Raw genomic sequence first — 22,943 nt, forward strand, 5'->3', positions numbered from 1 at the left:
GTGTTAGTAAAGATATGTTTTACTTTCAGTTCAAAGGTCTCTGGTATAAATGTAGTTATACCCACATGCTACACCTGAGTTGCCATACCCATGCCTAAAACATTTATAGATCATGAGAAAAAAATATGATGCATGAAAAGTCTAGTGATATATGTGCATGAGATTTTTGTTGCCTTGTGTATATTGTGTTTTTATTTTATTTTAATTTTTTAATTTATTTATTAGAGATGAGATAGAGAAAGAGAGAGAGAGAGCACACAGGGCCTCTTGTCTCTGCAAACAAACTCCAGACACATGCGCCACCATGTACATCTGGATTACATGGGTATTGGGGAATCGAACCTATAACCTTAGACTTCACAAGCAAGCACCTTAAGTGCTCAGCCATCTCACCAGCCTGAGATTATGTTTTGCATAAAAGAGGTGTGAAAATAATTGTGACAAGAGAGTAGACAGGAGTAAATTCAGTTGTTTCCATATTTTTGGGCTGAGTCTCCCATGAAAATGTAGAGTTTAATTTCTTTGACTCACAGAGTATGTCAGAGATACCATATGTATTAAGAGGACTTTCAGTCTGCTTTGACCTCTTGTACCAATGCTCTGAAGCCACCCTGTAAAGAAGTTGGTGATTGTCTGTGTGAAACTGTGCCTGTGATCCCAGGTTATCAACATTGCCAACTCTAGTGGCCACATAAATGCAGGAGTCCATCCTGAGCCATCTAGCCAAAGCCCACCTGGCAAGGAGCTTTTCCTGCATCAGGAGAAGCCCTGCTATTGTATTTTAACTTGTGAGGTGGTTTGCTACCCACAAGGAGCTCAAAGGCATGTGGCCTGAGAAGCAATAAGAGAATCATTTGGTTGCTATTCAAAAACAATTGGCTCAGACATGTTTTTTTTTTTTAAAGGAAAATACCTTTTTGTTAACAATATATTAAAATACATTGCAACACATACACTACAGACAACAGACAGCTTAGGACAACACACAGATAACAGACAGCTTAGGATGTCTGGCTTAGATTTTAAAAATCCAATATAAAATTGAGATTATTACAAAGCAACACTGAAGAATAACCTGTTGCGTTAAATTCTCTAAAAAGCTACAATGAGTCTCCTTTTGACAACAAATTAAATAAAGAATCTCAATCTAATTATAGGAAACAAACTCCAGCCAACAGTTTTAGATGATCCTAATTGTAAGAAAGAGACCTTAGACTTAAGCATAACACCAAACCTAATTATATTCTAAACACATTAAATGGCATAGCATTCTACAGGAAGGAAACTTCTCAGTTGATTTATTGCTTAAATTTATGGAGAAACAATTCATTTATAGGATGGGTCCCTGTATTAAAACGATTAGCTTTTCCACATAATGGCTGTGTAGTTTGTGTTATGAAGTAGATTTTAGTTCTCTGGAGGACATGTCACATACAAATCATGACGTAGGCTTTTTTCTACATTGTAAAACTCCAGCCAGAAACTGTTGGGCTGAGAGTCTTCAGGCAATAGAGGTATCCCATTAACAGTGATCCAGGCAACACTCACATTCCTAACTGCAACCCCCATTACTCTCACCACTGTGCCCACAATTGCTGGGCAATGAGGAAGTATACTGTTGTTCCAATATTATTTTTGGCATCTTAAAAATGTCAATCAAGTATGAGAGTGAATATTTCCTGCCAGTGTCACTAATGATGTAATGTTTACTACCAAGAGTGAAATGAGAATGAGCACAAAATACAAGTATCAGAGCTGCTGAGGCTTATCATTTTAGAAAGTTATACAGAAAAAAAGAGACTTTAACATTCACATGGAATGGTGTCACAATGGAAAGGAAACACAGATGGCATAATTCATTATTTTTTAACAGAAGGGAAACATATGGAAACAATTTTAGGTTTATTTGTTGGTAGTCTCAAGCAACACCTCAAACAATGAATGCCTTTACCCTCATCTTGAGCTTACTTTCTTTGTTTGGAGTTAGGGATTCATAGTCTAGAATGGCTTGGGCTTTCCTATATAGCTCAGGCTGGCCTCAACTCTCAGTCCTGTCTCCACTTCCTGAGTGCTGAGTTTACAGGGGGCGGCCACTCATCCCCATGTACTGCTTAGCAGACTTTGTTCTGCTTCTAACCAGCCATTCTGGAAAACAAAACACTCTTAGCTTACCAAATTTACATCTTTAAATAACACAGACAAATGTTACAAAAATTGAAATAAGGCAGACTTTGGATGTTCTCAAAAGCATAAGAACTTCTAGGACTCTATCTTCCATTCCCTGGAAATAGTCCCTTCATTAGTATTAGAGATCTGTGGTTGTACTGATGATCTTTATATTATGTATAAGACGTTCATCTCTTTTCAAAAAATCTGATTGTCTCAAGCTCTCTTTAATGAGCAATTCTGTTACTTCCCTGTTGGCTAGAGAATCTCCATAAAATTTCCCATGGCCACTCTCATAACCGACTCCAACTCTGTTTCTTACAAAACAATTGGACAAATGAGTAACAACAACAAATGCTAATGATCTCTGGAAGCCTAGATGAAGAATATTTCAGAACAAAGAAAATAGAGTCTGTAAACAGCTTTCATGTCATTAACAAAATTGTGAAATTTATGAGGAATGTGGGACAAAAATGTCTTTTTATTACTTGTTAGGTTTGCAGACTCTAATTCTTCATGTCCCTAGTCGAACTTTAACTTAATTATAAAACAAAATCTATAGCTGCAGCCCAGGCCTGGGGGTAGAGTCTTAACTACTAATCAACTTTAATTCCCTGGGCCCAATTTAATTATAAAACAACATTTGGTGCAGCTGCTAAACACTTACTAGGTGACCACATGAAAATACTGGAGAAATATTCAGTGGCCTTTGGGTTTTGTGTTATCAGCACAGCCCTGGTTCAGTCAAATACCAAGCTGACTGGCTTTAGGGTTTATACATAAAAGAATTTTCTAGATAACATACAATGCTGTAGCTGAGCCAGTTTAAGTATTAAGTTGCATTTTAACCAATTAGTGTTGTGTAAGTGTGCAGGAGGCAATTGCAATGATGGATGAGATGTCCTAAGAAAGGACAATAATAACAAAAGGATAATGTATGGATATTTCTCTTCTTGCTTACATTCTGTCAGCGAATCATGGATGACCAGTTTGTTGGTTATAGCAAACATTACTTTGCAATGCAACTAGGCATATCCACCATATCTTGGCTTATTTTTTAGTGTTTCATGAAAACTCAAAGAGGAGGAGATCATTTGTCTTACTAAATACTATTAGGTGACAAACTTAAAATTGCTGATTTTTCAAATAACTGGCTGTCATTGTCTATTTTCAATTTGCATAAAATCCATGATCATTGCATTGAGCTAGATATACTGTTTTGTTTAATATCATAGTGGCAGGAGTTTCATGAACAATTAGCTGTTATTTTCAGTTTTTGTTTTACTCAGATGTATATCTTGAAATACTGGTACTCTAATGCCTCTCTGTGTCTTTCAAAGGACAACAAGAAAAATTTAAGTTGAGGAAAGAATAAAAGAAGCAGTATCAGTTTGAAAATGAAACATCAACCTTATTGATTTTCAATAACTTAGAATGTAGAGTACTTAAATTAGGATTTGAAGTTTGAAGTCTCAGGCATATACAAAAGAAAAAAAGATGTTGTTTCTTTTTTTGTCAGTATGCCAATCTCACAATGCCAGTTTCTTGATTTCTTTCTCTTCATAGTAGAACGGAGCAAGGCTAAAGAGTGGATGTATCATAGCTAATTATACTTTATTTATTTATTTATTTATTTATTTATTTATTTATTTATTTATTTAAGAGTGACAGACACAGAGAAAGACAGATAGAGGGAGAGAGAATGGGCGCGCCAGGGCTTCCAGCCGCTGCAAATGTACTCCAGAGGCGTGGGCCCCCTTGTGCATCTGGCTAACGTGGGACCTGGGGAACTGAGCCTCCAAGGGGGGTCCTTAGGCTTCATAGGCAAGCGCTTAACTGCTAAGCCATCTCTCCAGCCCAACTAATTATACTTTTATAGAACAAAGCAGAATCCATGAAATCCATCGCAAGAGATCTAGGGCAGAAATACTCTCCTCTTTGTTTCACATCAGCTACTTGCTCAGATTACACCTGAGGCCCTCCTGCATGGCTACTGTTGACCCTGGACAAAGATGATACTGGATGCTTCAAAGTTAAAAGGCTACTTTCCCAATAATCTCAGTGTCTGTCAGTCTCTCGCCCCGGAGGTCTTCCCATACTACTTGAAAGTGGCTGAGCCACAGGAGGAACAATTCAGCTTACTGGAGGAAAATAGGATGAAGAGAATTATGATGGCTGCCAGATGTTCCAGCATCCCAGAGGGTGTACCATGGATGCTTCCGCACACACTGCAAACAGTATCAACCGTCAAACCATGGGGTCCTGGGGTCCAGTGCTCACACTCTGTCATATGCAAAGGCACAGGATTCAAGAGCTAGAAAGACCCTGAGAGATGATCTGTCCAGAGTGTTTAAGCTGTGTCAGGGGGAATCCCTTGAGTGTCTAAAATGTGACTCTGGAATTGCTGAGTGTGGGGGCTCTCTCCAAAACAGTAGCAACACTCTTAGGAAGAATGCAAAAGTCTTCTGCCAGAGATTACATCAAAACAGAATATATTACCAAACAAACATTAATTGTCAGAGTTTAAGGAAATCACTGTGGTTTAGAAAAAGAACCTTGTGAACAAGCACCTCCACTGACTCAAATGAAATTTCTAGAAGGGAGCCCATGGAGACTAGGGAAGGGTGGTTAGACATTGCTGGGCTGTTACTGGCTAGGAGGTCTGGAAATTAAATTATAATATTATGACACAGCTCAGAGACAGAAGACCACTAGAGCCACGCCAATCAATCCTAAAACAATTGTTTATTTATATATTATTCTTGTGGCAAACAAATGAATTAATCATTTAGAAAAGAATTACCTTTCCTTGAAATATTGAAATTTGGTATTTAAAACACTCTTGCCCTCACTCCACATCATCACTTTACTTTCAAATTTAAAAATATTCTGTTAGCCGTGATATGGTTAAATAAAATGTTATATTTATGTAGTGTACTTTTTAGTCATAAAGAACAATATATAATTCAATGAAAATGGACACAAGTGAAGATAAGCATATTAAGCAAATTAACTCAGTTTCAGAATGACCAACAACATGTGCATGCTGTGATTTGTCAATCATCGATTTTTTTTGTATAGATCCATAAACCACTTATGTATATATGACCTACAAGTTAAAGAAATATTGTCTAGGAAAATTAAGAACTATAACAGGAGAGGAGAGGATGAAGGGTAGAGTACAGGTTATAGATAGAATATACTCAAAGTACATTGCATACGTGCATGTAAATGTCCTTATGAAACCTAATCCCATGTACAATGACTATACACTCATTAAAATATTATTCATAAAATCCTAAACTGAGTAAAATAATTCTGAGATAGTTAATGGAATGTGCATTTCCAGAGAAAGAGAAAGGGAGAGAGATGGAGAACAAAGGAGAAAAAAAGAAAAAGATTGATCTGAGTTTTTGTAAACAGAACCAGAGAAGAGACAAGATTTTTAAACAAGATAAAAACACAACCCCAAGATTGAGTATTTCATTAAAATGTGATAAAGCATCTCTCTCACCATCACTGTTGATGCACACAACCTCTTGAACTTGAGTGCCTGACCCACAGGCCTTTCCATTATCTGGTTCACAGTCTCCCAGCCTCACTGCCTTCCACTCATAGCAAGATGGCTCTTCACAGGGAATGGCTTCTAATAAGTGAGGGCAGTTTCCAGTCCCCCCAGAGCTTCCAGTGGGCTCATTGATAATGCGCCGCTTCCTCAGTTTAAAACCTGAAACATTGAGGAAAGAAAGCACTTATAATAAACATCAGAGGTTGAATATTTTAGACAAATGACTGAAATACCAGAATGAGAGCTAGACGTGGGGAAGCAATAGAAATCATGTGTTTTTAATAGCTAGTGCATAATACACACATATTATATATATATATATATATATATATATATATATATATATATATATATATATAAAACAAGTGTGTAATTACACACATGCATAAATGTATATATGTAACTACTCACATATATATTTATATAAATGTAACAAGTGTGTAAATACACACATATGTATACATGTTACTAGTGTATATATACCTATGTATATATGTATGTGTATGTACATTCCAAAATTAGAGCTTTAATGAGGCCACCAGTTATTTATTTAATGAACTGATGAAGAAATACCAGAATGAAAATAATAATTCTTGGATTCAGCTTACTAACTAAACAAGACAAGAAATGTCATATATTTGGAATATCTCTGATAAAGCAGGGCAGGGAAAAGGGAAAATAGAGGTATGGCTTTAATAATGGTAATTTTAAAAGCTTATAATTACAGAAAACTCAAAGAAACAATGGCAACCTAAAGCTATTCAGTAATATACATGATCAGAAAGTGCTATTTATTTTAAAGTTTTTGGCACTGTTACATAACCAAATTTGGAAAACCAGTCTCTGAGTAGTTGTATGATTCCAAAGAAGTGGTTTCTTTAAGCCTGAACTGAAGTTTGAAGCAATCTGAATTCAGGGCATTCAAAGTTATACTCCAGGCTCGAATAGCCAGAAGCACCTAAATATCTCTTTGCTGACAATGTAAAACACAATGAATAGGTCTGTTTGTCACTGAGAACACGGGAAAGCTGTTACAAGGCTTCTTTTTGATCCCAAACAGGATACTACTTGCAATTATGACATCATGTGAAAACTAGTCAATAACGTACACCAGGAATAAGCCACTGCATTTGTTCTAACTTTCTAGCCATATTATTTTCATATAAATGTAGTACATTTTTATTTTCAAAGTAATAACAGCTGTTATCATTGGCATTAGTTATGTGTCAGGTGTTGAATTATTTACTACATACCTCACTGATTCTTCAGAGGCACTCTGGGTGGCAGCTACCATTACATGCCTTTGTAGATAACCACTGCCATTACATGAATTTATCTAAACAGTAAAGGGTGGTATGACACAAAAGCCTAGATTAGTCACTGCACTAAACAGGCTCTGTGTTCTCTATCATGTTAACTAAATTACCAACTATCTTACCTACATTCTTTCATTCTAATCCTCTGGGACTATAACCACAGTATGTTTATTCATCCTTCCAAATCAATACTCTGCTCTTCTGGAAAATATCACAAATGAATAATCACAAGAAACACATAACATCATTGTAAAAATAATTTTAAATTTGATTTTGCTGATGTTATTATCGCCTACCTTTTTTGCCTTGTTGGTCATTACAGTTTTCATAAGTACAAGGTCCCCAGGCCGACCAAGGTGAAACTTCACATTCAACTGGACAAGGGATGTGGCACAGCTGGGTGGTGTTAGGAACAGGGCCACTGCATAATTTTGAGTCCACTGGTTTAGAGGCTATTTGGAGAAATAATATAAGAAGTAAGCTATAAGTAGATGTTATGGTCAATAATGTGATTGTTTGGGGATTCACATAGAAGGAAAATGTTTGAAGATGTGCTCCCAAGACATTATTCCAATGCTTCACAGCTACATTCTGAGAGTGAACAGAGAATCGAGGGCGAGGGCAGGGAAGAAGAAAAACTATTGTATAGTCTAAGAAAACTGGATTGCAACTTGTGTAGTTACCTGAATTGACACTGAGTAGCTATAAAATTAGTAAGGGAAATGTGACGTTCCATCACTAAACTAATATTGCAGGTGAACATTAATATTCTATACATCTGCTATGAAGGACTGAACTTGGTAGATGAGGCCATGGATCTTGAAAAATATCCACTGAGTAGTTCCTGGTGAATTAAATACTTGTCTATTTTGTATCTCACGTTTGAGAGGTGCCACATGAATATAAGGAGGAACTCTGATTAGGTTCCCCTCAACTTCCAGCTTCATGATTCACCCAGTGATTTCCATAAATTTTGCATAATATATTACCTGCATGTGTGACTCAAATCAATCAAATCTTGCATCTGTGAATGAATTTTACTTGGTCTTAGACATATGCAAACATTATATATTTTATTTACTTACTATTCTCTTGGTGGTGTTATTTTATGATCTAAGTATATAAATCTTATGGCTCTCTGCCTTAAACTTTCCTTATGAATAATTGCCTGAAAAATTATACCTATCATAATTTTAGATTCATATAAGGCATTAATTCTATAATCTTGTTTCTACTTTTAAGCACAATTTGGGAAACTCAAAAAAAGAAAAATGTCATTATTTCTATGCTTTTGTTTGTCTAGTCTTTCTTCTTTCCTGTCATTTCAAGATTTTTTCTTTTGTGCTACCATTTTTTGTCAAGGTAAAGAACTTTTCTTATCAACTCTTTATGGTAGATTTCCTGGCAACAAATTCTCCTAGTTTGCCTATATCAACAAATATTTTTCTTTCGCCTTCATTTATAAAGAATTTTTGTTAAGCCAGGCGAGGTGGCCCACGCCTTTAATCCCAGCACTCGGGAGGCAGAGGTAGGAGGATTGCCGTGAGTTCAAGGCCACCCTGAGACTCCATAGTGAATTCCAGGTCAGCCTGGGCTGGAGTAAGACCATACCTCGAAAAAAAAAAAAAAAAAAAAAAAAAAAAGAATTTTTGTTGGAGCAATTTAAGTTGAGATTTTTTGTAGGTTAAACAGATACATTTATTCAATATATTATAATTATTACAAGAAAATACTCTGGGTTTATCATAATCCTATAAAACATACATTTTGAATCCTGGTTTCATTGAATATAATCAGTTGGAAGAAGAATGAATATTAGTACTTGATAATTTAGGAGCCAAATATAAGAAGCTCAGAAGACAATTTTTTTTTTTTTCCTTCAGCACTTGTGTGAGTTTATCCTAGTCTATAAAGTGTCTGGTTCACTGTCACTCAGTTTTTGTTTTTGTTTTTTTTCCCCTAGAGATAGGATTTCATTCTTTATCAGGTGGGCATCAAATATTTCTTTTCCTTTTTAGTTTTCCCATTTAATCACAAGATGTCTTGGCTTTACAAATCTATGTACTCACTGGTGCTTCTTCATTGTCAGCATCTTAAATTCCAAGCCTGAGATAAATGAGGTACAAAGAAGTCCAGCTAGCCATATCTGGTGCATTGAGTTCTATAGCTTCTCTTATTTCTTCTCTGTAATTGTCAGAGTTTTCATATGATTGTGCACCACACACACACACACACACACACACACACACAAACACACGTAATTTAATTTATTGGCAAAATTAGAAAAAATTATGTCTATTCTTCCTGAGAGCAGAATCCTATATGTTAGTCATTTTTAAATTATGTAACTTGGATCACAAGAAAGGAAAATCCTCAGCAGATTCACAAAGGCCCTAAAATGAATCCACCCCAGTATCACTCCATAGTTTTAAATCTGACCCATCCTCTAGCACATCTATGGTCCCCAAAAACCAGAATTTCCAATTTTAATGCCTAGTGGGAAGCTAGAATTGCACATCCATAGATTTTTCATTCTCTGTGGCAAAAGAGGGAGGTTTTTTAGACAGAACATAGTTTTCCTATGATAGACCATCATTAAGGAAATTACTAAAGAACTTATTTCTCATACAAGAAAAGTGAGTATAGAAGTATAGGCTAATAGTAAAGACTGTAGTAATCAGAGAACTTCATGAAAGTAGACATTGGGGAGTGTAGCAGGCAGAATAACAGTCCTCCACAGATTCTGTGCTTTATTTCTTAGAACCTATATGTGGTAGCTTGAATAGATGGTCCCAAGTATATTCAGTGTTTTATTGGTTTGTAGTTTGCATCTGCAGCCACCTGGTTAGAGGTAGTGTCATTGGGAGGATCTTAGAGTCCAGCCCTAAAGAATAGTGGTAGGTTTGAAATATATGCAAAGTGCCTAGTTCCACTTGCAGTTCTTGAAGTATGCTGTGTGGTGTTTGGCTTTTGGGCTTGCGGCTCCTCTCTCTCTCTCTCTCTGCTTGGACCTGTGAGAGCAGGCCAGCTTCTTCTGCTACTATGGAGCATCCCCTGGATCTGTAAGCTTCAATAAATCCCTTCCTCCATAAACTGTGTCTGGTCTGGAAGTTCATCTCAGTGAAATTGAAGCTGTCTGCTACACTATACATATGTTATCAGTGCCAAAAAGACTTTGCAGATATGATTTGTGGCATGAAGAGTCCAAGTAGCAAAGTAGGTTTATTTGATGGCTTTGAAGAAAAGGGCCAGACCACAAAGGTATGTATGTAGCCTATATTAGATACAAACATCCCTGGCAGATACCTTGGAGGCAAGTGGAGGTGACAGTACTCCTACCAGAGGAAACAATTTTGGGGCACACAAGATGGGCAAAGAATCAGGGTACCTCCTAGAGCCAAAGTTCCGGCCAAATCCCTGATTTTAGCCAAAGAACATACAAGCTGGGGTTCTCAACACCATACTGTCAGCTAAGGTGGGAAATTTGCTGTAATTAGTTATGACAATAGCAAAAAATGTATCAGAGAGATACAAATGGCATGCTAGAACTAAAATACAAGACCACATATTACATAAAGTGGTGGAGAATGCAGTAAATTATTCCAAGCTGTCAGGGGAGTAGATATACTACTTCCACATTAAATCCATATTGGTTTGCACTTTAAAATGTTATAACAGGATAAGAATCTACAACTTCCTAATCAAAGAAAGTCTGTGATAATTGAAAACTTGTACAGCAGGTTCAAGAAAGGAAAAACAAAGAGATAAAAAAGTGGAACCAACAGGATAAACCCAATTGGAAGAGGTATGCTCACTTCAGCCACACAGATACTAAAATTGGAACTATACAGGAAGATGAGCATGGACCCTGTACAAGGATGACATGAAAATTGGTGAGTGTTCCATACTTTAACAAAAAGGAAAAAGTGAGTGCCAATAATTAAATATAATCACTGAAAAATAAGTGACTAGACTGAACTGAAATGAACTATCTCTCTGTATGTATGCATGTATGCATGCATGCATGCATGTATATATGTATATCCACACATATGTGTGCATGTATATGTGTGAGTGTGCTATGGTATATTTACCAGTTCATCACAAATGTTAAAAAATGATGATGTTAAAGTGCTGGTGATGTAAAGCAGTCACAAGGTTAAACATTGCTGGTAGACATGTACAGTCAGTATCAAAATATCCCCTAAAGGCTGATGGGCTGAAGCCTGAGTCCCCAGTGTAGCAACATTCAGAGCTGATGTTTTGAGAGAATGGTTCTTCCTTCATTATGGAATGAATTCATTGATAGTTTCATAATTTGATGACTACTGGAAAGTAACAGCAACTTCCTAGGTGAGACCTAGTTAGAAGGAATGGTTACGTGGCGGATTTGCCCTTGAGTACTATGTGTCTCAGATCTGTCTGTGTTTGTCTCCCTGATCTGTCGCTGTCTCCATCTGTCTCTCTTTTTCACTCCTTTTCTCCCTTCTTTCCTGTGTACCATTAGGTAAGCTTCTCTACTCTTTGCTTTCTACAAAGATGTTCTGTCACATCACAGGGTCAGAAACAGTGAAAACCAGTGACCACAGACTGAAATCTCTCTTTGTTAAATATTTAATTTTTATTTATTTAAGAGAGAGAGAGAGAGAAATGGGATGAGAGAGAAAGTGGACATGCCACAGCCTCCAGCCACTGTGGACACTTTGCCATAGTCCCAAAAGCTATCATAAGACTCCAACTTGTTTATATAATTTTGGAAAATGATTTGGAATGCTCTGGCCTGATTGAAAAGATATGCATGTTCCTAGCATATGACCTGCAGACTTCAGACATTTCCATCTGGAAATATTTATAAGAATTTCTTGGAGTGTAGAGATAGCTTAGCAGTTAAGCGCTTGTCTGTGAAGCCTAAGGACACTGGTTCGAGGCTTAGTTCCCCAGGACCCACGTTAGCCAGATGCACAAGGGGGCACACATGTCTGGAGTTCGTTTGCAGTGGCTGGAAGTCCTGGAGTGCCCATATTCTCCCTGTCTCTCTGCCTCTTTCTCTCTCTGTCTGTTGCTCACAAATAAATAAATAAAATAAACAAAAAATTTAAAAAAGAATTGCTTTTGCAGCATTGTTTATAATGGCAAATATTTAGTATTTTACAACATATTCAAAAATGTTTTTGTTAGAGTATCCAATAAACAGAGAGTGTATGTTAAAGCCCTCACTGTTGCACTGATTTTCTTCCTATCAGGGTTTAACAAACCAATTGTCTCAACTACAGATGTTTTTCTGGCAATCTTTGGCTGAAGAACATTCACAATATTCAAGGAAAAGCAAAGAGGGATGATGCGCTGGTTCAGATGATAAAGTTCTGAAGCATGAACTCCACCACCAGAAATGCCAGGTGTCATGGTGCATGCCTGTAATCCTAATGCTGGGGAAGGGGAGAAAGGCAGATTTCTCAAGCTTGTGGGGCAGCAAGCCTAATGTGTGAGCTCCAAGCCAGTGAGAGACTCTATCTTAAGAAGAGTTGGATGGTGTTCCAAAGGCTAATACCTGAGGTTTGCCTCTGTCCTCCATATCCATGAGTATGGACATGCACGTGCACTTACACACACACACACACACACACACACACACACACACAAAACCACACACATATGAACATGCATATATACAGGATACACACAAAAAAAAGGAGAGCAAACAATAATAGGTGTTAAGGTGGAGAAGGGATTTCCCAAGTGGATGGAATGATATAAAGTTTGTTTATATTTACTATGTGCCTGGAAATAATAGTGTTCTGAGTATGTAACAAATGTTAATTTCATTTGAATCAATTCCATGGAGTGGGCATTTTAATTACTCCTGGTTGGGGGTGGGAATGATTTTCTCTAGATAGAGAAACTGGATAGGAGAAGGTCAGGTGATTCACCCCAAGTCAAGTAACTTGGAAAGTACACATTCACCTAGTTTGGTGCTCTTAACTTGTGGGCACCTCTAATTACTGCTGCATGCGATATTGGAAGGATACTTAAAGGAGTTTCAATCATCTGCAATACCTATGCCAATACAAAGATAAATACATACATACATGCATTTCAACAAGTGATGAACTAAAGAATGGAACTAATAGGGATTACAAATGTAGTATATATCTTATTAAGTTGTAAATCTTCAATCTTACAGGACTAGCATGAAAATTATTCAAGTTTTCTGAGTGTTATGCTCTATTTGTGAATATAAACAAAATTTTCCTTAATGAGATATTAAGAATTCAATTAAATTACTATAGTCAATGAATATATTCAATTAAATTACTGTAATCTCTACACTTCAGTGTTCTCCAATTATACTGGTAATAGTGAGCACCTATATTGCTTTTAATAACTTACTTTGATCTCCACAATAACCCCACAGAGTAGGTACTTTTAAAATCTTATTAAAAGTAATGAAACTAAGCCACAAGAGATCATGGACTTTGCCCAAGGTCACACTGCTAATTAGTAGGGGTTTGGGATTTCACATGACCACTAGGCTATCCTGTGGTATTACAAGTAGCAGAAGCGTTATTCTTTCCAAGTTCCCATGCAAATCATAGACCTAATATATAAGGAACAGTTTGACCAGAGCCATATTACAAATTTAAAAGTCAATATGATAGGGTAAGGGCAAGATCTTAGAGTGATATCCATTGGGAAAATGAATCTGTCATATGTTAATTAAAATAAATTCTTTTTCCATTTAATGTTGAGTTTTTGGAAAAAATAACTTTTATCCTAAAGCCCCAAAGTATATGTATACTTTTATTTTTATCATAAAATATATCTTTGGCTGTTCATCATATTTTAATTCAAAGATCTTATTATCAATCTATTTCAGACTTATACAATGATATAGTATTTTCTTGTTCTAAAGACATAACAGATTTCAAAGGTTAAGATAAATGCAAAAGGCTTAGTAATTTTGTCTGGCAAAGCAAGTGAAAATTTTAGGCTTTTAAAACTTTTTATTATATTTTTTTCTCCATTATCTTCTTGAATTTCCATTTTATTTCCTTACGTAAGATTATTTCATTGCTAATTAATAATTATGAGTAAATTATTTGGGGTATAAATCTTAATTTTCACTTAGAAACTAACATTTATTATTTTAAACAGGGGAGTACCATAATTAAAGAAATTCTGAAAACATAAAATAAAATCAATTACAGATGGCTCTCATTACCTTCTTGTTCTTTTTCTCAGTTGATTAAAATAAGAAATAAGTGATTATTCCTTGTCAAGCCAACCATTGTGATGGGCATCTCCTGCCAAAGGATTTTGTAGAGCTATTGGCAGTTGATCTTCATTATTGGCAGTTTTTCTTCATTTCCTCTTTTTTTGTTTTTAATGAATTCCAAGTACATAGTAGTGATTTATAGCATATTTGAACCAAGCATTTCTAATCTGAGAACGTTTCTACTGATGGAGTACTCAATACCTGCTTATATGTCTTACCAAGAGGGAGTAAAATTCACTGTGAAGAATTAGTATTAATGTTGGAAGATGTAATCCTAAAAATTAAGCAAATTCTATGTGTAAAAATGATTACTTAAAGCTTTTTGATGTTGTGCTAAATTTTACTCATAGGAATTTCTTTTGTTATTGCCTTTGCAATTAATTAATTTAATTAGAAATGAAATTTTTCCATGTTTTTAAAAATAATGCATCACTTTATTTATTTAGTTTTTGCTTATATTTTTATTTAAAACAGAGAAGGGGGTAGCGGGATGGCTTAGAAGTTAAGGCACTTGCTGGCAAAACCAAAGGACCTAGGTTCAGTTTCCCAGTACCCACGTAAAGCAGGATGCACAAGGCAGCACATGCAGCTGGAGTTTGTTTGCGATAGCTACAGGACTTGGTGTGCCCATTCTCCCTCTCAAATATATATATATAATTGAAATATGAACATCCTTCTTTCTATCCTCCTCAGGATAGCACATAGTTTCTACTTCATGATTAGAGAAGAGATGGAGGGTAGGAGGAGTAGCTAGCAAATCAAATCTTACCAATTCTGTTGTCTCAGTGGCCTGGGAGCCCAGGCATATCACCACACAAGACAAGCGGCAGTGCTATGCAAAATAGGAACAGACGTCCAAAGCAGTCCTCTCTTACATAAAGGAACATGTGCACCTTTTATGCTGTGCTGTCAGAATGCTGCTTGTCAGCAATTAGTAGGGCAGGTGAGTGTTGGGTCCGTGAGTGCCCTTGCCCTTGCCCTTCACTGCTGAGCTGGAATGCCAGATGAGCTCTGCCTCTCTCACAGGAGTTGTTCCTTAGCTTGGTGCCTTCAACTTTCTATCATTATCATCTAAGAAAATATAGACTCCTCCTATGGTCCAGCCTCTGAATGGGCTTTCATGTCCTTCAAGGACTGGTGTGGTGTTTTCCCTAGAGGCATATTCCACTGGTCATGTTTGGGAATGCCAAAGGAGGTCCAGATACAAAAATGACTATGCTTACATCCTGACTCGGGAAAATAAACTGCACTTTTTTTTTTTTAATATTCATAGAAACAAATAAACATCAGATAATTTCTCTCACTGACCCTGTTTCATATAAGAACACTTGAATCGGGCTGGAGAGATGGCTTAGCGGTTAAGCGCTTGCCTGTGAAACCTAAGGACCCCGGTTCGAGGCTCGGTTCCCCAGGTCCCACGTTAGCCAGATGCACAAGGGGGCGCACGCATCTGGAGTTTGTTTGCAGAGGCTGGAAGCCCTGGCGTGCCCATTCTCTCTCTCTCCCTCTGTCTTTCTCTCTGTGTCTGTCGCTCTCAAATAAATAAATAAATAAATAAATAAATAAATAAAAGAACACTTAAATCATGTGAAATTGTGAAAATACACATCTCCATGGCAATGCCAATCATTGTTAGGATTTCGTTCTCACAAATTCTACCAGCAGCTTGGCAAGGCCCTCAGCTCCTACTTCACACATGCACCATCTGTTGCTGTGCTGCAAATACAATTTTATTTTCTGTTTTATTTTTCCCTTTTAAATAGGACACATTGTAGGATAACTTGCATAAACACCTCCCACTGATTTCTTTGGACTGTCTTCTATTGACACAAATTTCTACTTAAAATGCCCCTAACTAGGGAAAATGTGTTAGTAGATACTGTAAATTAAAATAATCAGCTGTGAACATACATGTCATACATAATGACAGTGAAGTGTAGCACTCAGAATCTGAATGAAGTACAACATTCTTACAGTGTGTGCTGAAAGGAAAAGAATTTGAGTATCTCATCAGATAATATCATCAAGGACTACGTACTTGCTTAGTTACTCCTGATGCAACTATTCAGGCAATGAAATGTATTAGTCTGCTAGGGCTGCTATAACAAAATTCTATAGATGAGGGGGCTTATCAAACAGTCACAACCTAAATTCAGATTTGCAATGATGCTCTATCACCGTGTGGTGTCAGCTGTAGAGAAGAAAAAACGAACAGATCCCTGTCAGGATTCTGATCCAATAACATAGCAAGAAATAATAGCTCAGAAAGTTCATCAGTATTGAAAGTAGATGCTAGAGAATTTCCTTAGAAATTGCTGAGATTAAAAAGAGAGAAATCTGTCAGACACGCCTTTAACACCAACACTTGGGAGACAGAGGTGGGAGGATTGCTCTGAGTTCGAGGCCACCCGAATATTGCATAGTGAATTCCAGGTCAATCTGGGCTAGAACAAGACCCTCCATGGGAAAACAGCAACAACAAACAAACAAAGTTAAAAAAAAAAAAAAAAAAAGAAAAGAGAGAGAAATTAAGAGTTGTTCCAAAGAATTTGGTCCAAATAACTATAATCTAGACAAGCTTGATTATCATTACATTGTTTTCCCTCACATCAACTTTAAACAGATGAATGGTCTTTGCCCTAGACCACATTTCAAAACAGAGAATACTTTTCACTTCCTCCGCCCTAAACCTCCATACCTTTCTTGCTCTGCTCTAGCTGCCATATGAACGGGAAGGTCTGGATTACAACCCTGGACATTTTTCTAATTCCTAATATCCTGTTTTATGGGGGAACCTGAGTTCATCAAACTTACACTATAGTCTGTCAAATACAACTGCTTAGAAGGACACTGGAGATTCTAAAACAGCTGACATTGCAGATCTCCTGGAGGTTGGACCATCTCCTGATCTCAGTTTTCTGTGCTGATGAAGCCTTATTTCAGGCACAGAGTATAAAAGTCAAACTTCTGGAGAAGAGGGAGGGCCATAAGGCAGAGGCAGCTCTTACCCTTTATTCCTAAGGACTAGGTCTAATTTAGTGTCTCTGGTCCTCACTTGGGAAGTTAAGAGCCAATCATCCTTTAGAGCACATGGCTCTAGGTATTCCAGGAAGAAGTTTCATTGCTCTCTGCCTGAAAGGGAGATTTTCAGCCACAGTTCTACATTGGAATCAGCTGGAGACAGTTAAAAACCACTGATGCCCAAGTGCTTCCTCACATTCATTACTACAGGTAATGTTTTAGGATAAGCCCTGAATTCCGGGATATTTAAGTGTTTCACCAGTGACTCAAAATAAACACGAAAGATCACAAACCACAGCTCTGTTTGGACTCCATTACCAGACCTGTTCCATATATTCTGAATCCAGTGCATTCTCTGGTCTCTCATTTTTGTCTTTCTCCCTCTCTCTCACATATTCAAGATTTTTCTTTGCCAAAAAAGAAAATCTTATAGCTGTTGTAACTTCTCATTCAGTTTAGGTTGGAAATTTCAATTGGAAATTATTATTATTATTTTACTTAGTTTAATTTATTTATTTATTGGTTTTTCAAGGTAGGGTCTCACTCTAGACCAGGTTGACCTAAAATTCATTATGTAGTCTCAGGGGGGCCTTGAACTCTTGGTGATCCTCCTACCTCTGCCTTCTAAGTGCTGGTATTAAAGGCATGAGCCACCACACCTGGCTTCAGTTGGAAATTATTAATCAATCCTTCTTATATTATGTTTCAAAGATTTTACCTTGTTAATAAGCTTTATGTCTTTTCTATGTTTTTGTTGATGTCAAACATGACATAATTGAAAATATTTCCTGTTACTTTACCATCATTTTCATTTTATTTGTTCATTTTTATTTATTTATTTGAGAGTGACAGTGGGGGGGAGAGGCAGATAGAGACAGAACGGGCGCGCCAGGGCTTCCAGCCTCTGCAAACGAACTCCAGACATGTGCGCCCCCTTGTGCATCTGGCTAACGTGGGTCCTGGGTAATTGAGCCTCAAACCGGGGTCCTCAGGCTTCACAGGCAAGCACTTAACCGCTAAGCCATCTCTCCAGCCCTCATTTTCATTTTTATAATAATTTTTTTTCTATACTGAGGGTTGAATTAAATGCCTTGTAAAGGGTAGGCAAGTGCTCTACCACTGAGGTATATATATCCTTAGCCATTACCCCCTCTCTGCTCTTTTCTTTCTCCCTTGAAATAAGTTCTTGTTAAGTTGCCCAGCCTGGCACTGAACTCACTCTGTAATCCAGACAGGCACTGAATTTGCAATCCTCCTGCCTTAGCCTTTCAAATGTCTGGGATAACAGTCCTGTACCAGTAGGCCTGGCTTATTGTGGTAATATTTTAGTACCATATTAATTACCTCATTCCATTTTCTCTGAAATTTACCATCCTTTCCAGATCTGTCCTATTACTGCTGTTGTTGTTTTATATATCTATATGTATCTATATAACTATATCTATCTATATCTAATCTCTATCTATCTATCTATCTATCTATCTATCTATCTATCTATCTATCTATCTATCTGTCTATAATTTGTTTGGTTTTTCGAGGTAGGGTTTCACTCTAAGCCAGGCTGACCTGAAACTTGCTATGTAGTTTCAGGGTGGCCTGGAACTCGTGGTGATCCTCCCACCTTTGCCTCCCAAGTCCTGGGATTAAAGGCATGCACCCCCATGCCTGGTTTGTTGACTATTTTTATGCATTTAAATTTATTTCCCTCTAGACAAAAAGTGAGAAAACCTTTATCTATATATGGAGAGGGTGTTCCTCCTATCTGCAGACTTTCCATTTGTCCCCAGCATATTTCTATGTATTTTCAAACATCACATAAAAATGGAATGGCTGTGCTTCTAAATACCTCCTGCCTCTCAAAGCTTACATGAAGATGCCATATTTAAAATATCATAAATGAGGGGGTTGTAATGTGAGCCTTTGGTTTTACCTTAATAAGGAATGAGTAGCATAAAATATGAAAAGAACATGTAAGATGACATTGTTTCTGTGTCTATTCTTGTGGAATCCTCACGGGATCCTCTTGGCAGGGGATTTCCCTGATGTTTCTTTCTGGTCAGGGGAATATTCCACAATAAACTCAGCTGCATTGCAGCTGAGAAGCCACATTAATTTGTCAGGACTTATGCTTGACCAGCTGACACCAAGCAGATTTAAGGATCCATAAAAAGGGGTGGTGGGAAGCTGATTTCTTTTCAATACTATGGATTTTACTTCAATGGTGTAAAACAACTTGAAACTGAGGAGATGGGGTAGGTCTACTGATCCTTAATCTCTCACCCATTAGGAAATTTTGGTGTTATTCGAAAGGACAGTCATAAACATGAGCTTGGTGTTCTCAGGGTTAAAGCCCTGTGGCCTAAATTATAATCATTAGCATATTTACTCCCATGAAGTGCTACTTCTGAATTGCACCTCAACAGTTCCTGCTGAAGGACAATATAGTCTAAATCATTGGCCTGAACTTGTGTCTTGAAGTCATGTTTTTTATGATCTTAGTTAATTGGCTTATTCTATCTGCAGATCATGGATTTTTTCATTTAAGCTTCTACAAATTTTATTATTTCCACTTTTCAAAATAAGGTATAGGTTCATGGAGAAGTGAAATAACTTATTCAAGATTACATGGCTTTCACATTCTGTTTACATGGTCTAGGCTTCCAACTACTTGGTAACAAATGCTTACAGCCATTATTTATTTATTTATTTATTTACTGAAGAAGCAATTGGTGGGGGCTGGAGTGATGTTTCAGTGGTTAAAGGCACTTACTTGCAAAGCCTGATATCCTGGATTTGATTCCCCAGTAGCCACATAAAGCCAGATGCACAAAGGGGTACATGCATCTGGAATTCATTTAAAGTGGCAGGAAGCCCTGGTATGCCCTGTCACCCTTCTATCTCTCTCCTTGCAAATAAGTAAACAAAAATATTGAAAAATAAGCAGTTTGTTATAATAAAGAATATATTCATTAGATACAGAATTCTGAAATTTCTTCCTGTAGGCATTTTTTAATTGTCTCAAAGTTTTTATTTTCCTTGATAAAATTTCAATTCTGATTTGTTATCATTATTCATTTCTGTGGAATTTGTGTAAGCTTTCCCCCTTTATTTCTAGTTTTCTGTCATTGTAGGATACTGTTGTATTTGCATGTATCCTGCGTGGTACATGCTGAGTTTAATAGATCTGCAAGTTTATTTTCTTTCATTTCAGAATATTTCTACCATTACTTATTCATTGATGTTTTCAGTCAGATCATTTTCTTTTTTCTCTATAGAGCATCATTAGTATATAACATCCCACCCATTGTGGACCTCTCATTCCCCCTTTCCCTTCAATCTTCCATCTTTCTGTTCTTCACATCTGATCATTTCTAGGTGTTTTCAAGATCAACAGCTTTCCCCTCTATTCAAATACAATAATTTCCATTGATTTGGCCTTAGTAATTATTTACTTTATTTTTGAATCTCCAGTTTTTTAGTGCATTCAGTGAACATCTTTCTGCATACTTTATTCTCACATTCCTAAGAATTTTTGTCCTCATATACCTTCTATTCACTTTCTGAGTGAACTTAAACATACATTTAACAATTTCTTAAAGTCCTCATCATCTGATTCTAATGTCTGGGTCATCTCAATGTTTGGTTCTACTATCTTCAATTTTCATGATGGGTCTTTAGTCCTACTTTGCATGGATGTTAACAGTTTGCTCTGTAGATTTTGATTGATGTCTAATGAGCTAAGCTTTGTTTTGACAAACAATAAAATTATAGGATGATCCTGGCCTGAAGGTTGGTTTCATTTTTATTAAGGCTGGTCTATTTCAAGGTTGTACTTGGCCAAGACAGTATGTTATTATACCAAAACCACAATATTTTTGGAGCCTGAGGCATTGGGCAGGTATTCTTCACCTATTTGGGACAGGATCTATGACTTCTCCAGCTCTATACTGTCCCTCCACTCAAATTTTAGGCTGAAAGTCTCCATTTGACCTCAATAAAATCCCCTGTTCTTATCCAGCCCAACTTCTCCTCAAAGACTTGTGATGTTTTCAGGACATGCACCAGGTTTCCTTGCTCTGTACACTGTCCTGAGATAGCCCAGATCTTAGACTTACGACTTCTTTGCTGAGACTACCTCACACTATACTCTCGTTTGCTCCTTTGTGTTAGGAAAGAGTGGAACACACAGGTGATGGCTCAGCTCACAGTCATGATCACTCTGCTGTTGCTTATTTTCTCATGTATAAAAGCAATATGCTTTACATATTTTATCAAATGTTAGAAATACACTTACTTGGATATCTCCAGTTACATTATTTTGGCTGAAAACAAACCAAACAATATGCTTGCTTTGCTGATGATCTTAAATATCTACTTGACAGATTTTGTATTATATTTGTAAATATGCATGTTTTAGGTTTTCTATCACTGGCTATCATGGAAACACATTCTAGCAGAGCCAATATTAGCTGGTTATCATATTTATTGAAACTTTGGCTTCCAACATCACACTGGCTTGCAGTTTATTATTCTATACTCAATATCACTATCACTAAAACCACTGCTTCAGGAGCCAGACATCTTTGATTAAAAATCCTGGCCATGGCATTTATGAGCTGCATTCATCGGGGAAATTATCTAACCTCCTTATATCTCAATGTTACTTTACACTAATAGTGTTTGTTTCACAGACCAGGGCTTAACAGCAAGTAAGTGTAAAACATGTAGAGGAGTGTTTTATATCCAATAAGCATTTAGTATTGCCCCACCACACCCACCCCACTATTGTCTCTGGAGCTTCAAGTTAATTCACTTTAGTTTCATAGATTGTGGCCATTTTATCTTGAATACCACACATTATTGTTGGCATTATTATTATATTGGCATTATTGTTGATTCTGGGTTTTTTGCATCTGCTTGATATTTTTGCTCTGGGTTTTAAGAAATATAATGATTTAAGGACTTTGAATTTCTACTTTACCAGTGTATAAACTTTTCCTTGGCCCTAAATTTATGTAAACCTAGACTCAAGTCCATGTAGATGAGGGATTATATATTTCTAAGTTTATATATTTCTAAATTATTCCAACTTCCAATGGAGGATAGTGCCCATTATTTTTATCCCTGCATTATCTTGTTTAGTGAAGATCTTAATATCTGTGTCCTATCATAATCCCCAATGGATTTCCTTTAATAAATTACATTTTCATATAAAGCTTGTGACCAACATTGAAGAAAATTGTTTCAAATGAAAGCTTCTTTGTAAAAAAATTATTGTAGAATTTATCAAGGTTACAATTCAATATGCCTACATTGTACTCTTTTTAAAATTTTTTGTTTGTTTATTTATTTATTTGAGAGTGATGGAGAGAGAGAGATAGAATGGATATGCCAGGACCTCCAGCCACTGCAAATGAACTCCAGATGCATGTGCCCCCTTGTGCATCTGGCTAAGGTGGGTCCTGAAGAATTGAGCCTTGAAACTGGGTCTTTAAGTTTCACGGGCAAGTGTTTAACTACTAAGCCATCTCTCCAGCCCTACATTGTACTCTTTATAAAGGTCCACAGGTCATTTCTTTTTCTGGTCACGTGTTTCTCC

The 22,943-nt window shown here is 36.8% G+C and overlaps 1 protein-coding gene and 1 non-coding gene across 5 annotated transcripts in view; one reads left to right on the top strand and one right to left on the bottom strand.

The window, feature by feature from the left end:
- Positions 1–22,943, bottom strand: part of Thsd7a (thrombospondin type 1 domain containing 7A) — a 399,007-nt gene that overhangs the window by 151,860 nt on the left and 224,204 nt on the right. For all 4 annotated transcript variants that reach the window (XM_004671591.3, XR_006639374.1, XR_006639373.1 and 1 more), the window contains exons 5-6: positions 7,347–7,502; positions 5,681–5,893 (exon numbers count right to left, since the gene is read on the bottom strand). In XM_004671591.3, coding sequence (XP_004671648.2) covers positions 5,681–5,893; positions 7,347–7,502 — 369 coding nt within the window. The remainder of the gene's footprint in view (positions 1–5,680; positions 5,894–7,346; positions 7,503–22,943) is intronic.
- LOC123464221 lies at positions 10,856–10,962 on the top strand. The gene has a single exon (XR_006639458.1). It is a non-coding gene; the product is annotated as a U6 spliceosomal RNA (small nuclear RNA).

Source organism: Jaculus jaculus, chromosome 10, assembly GCF_020740685.1.
Source record: "Jaculus jaculus isolate mJacJac1 chromosome 10, mJacJac1.mat.Y.cur, whole genome shotgun sequence".
NCBI classification, from domain to species: Eukaryota; Metazoa; Chordata; class Mammalia; order Rodentia; family Dipodidae; genus Jaculus; species Jaculus jaculus.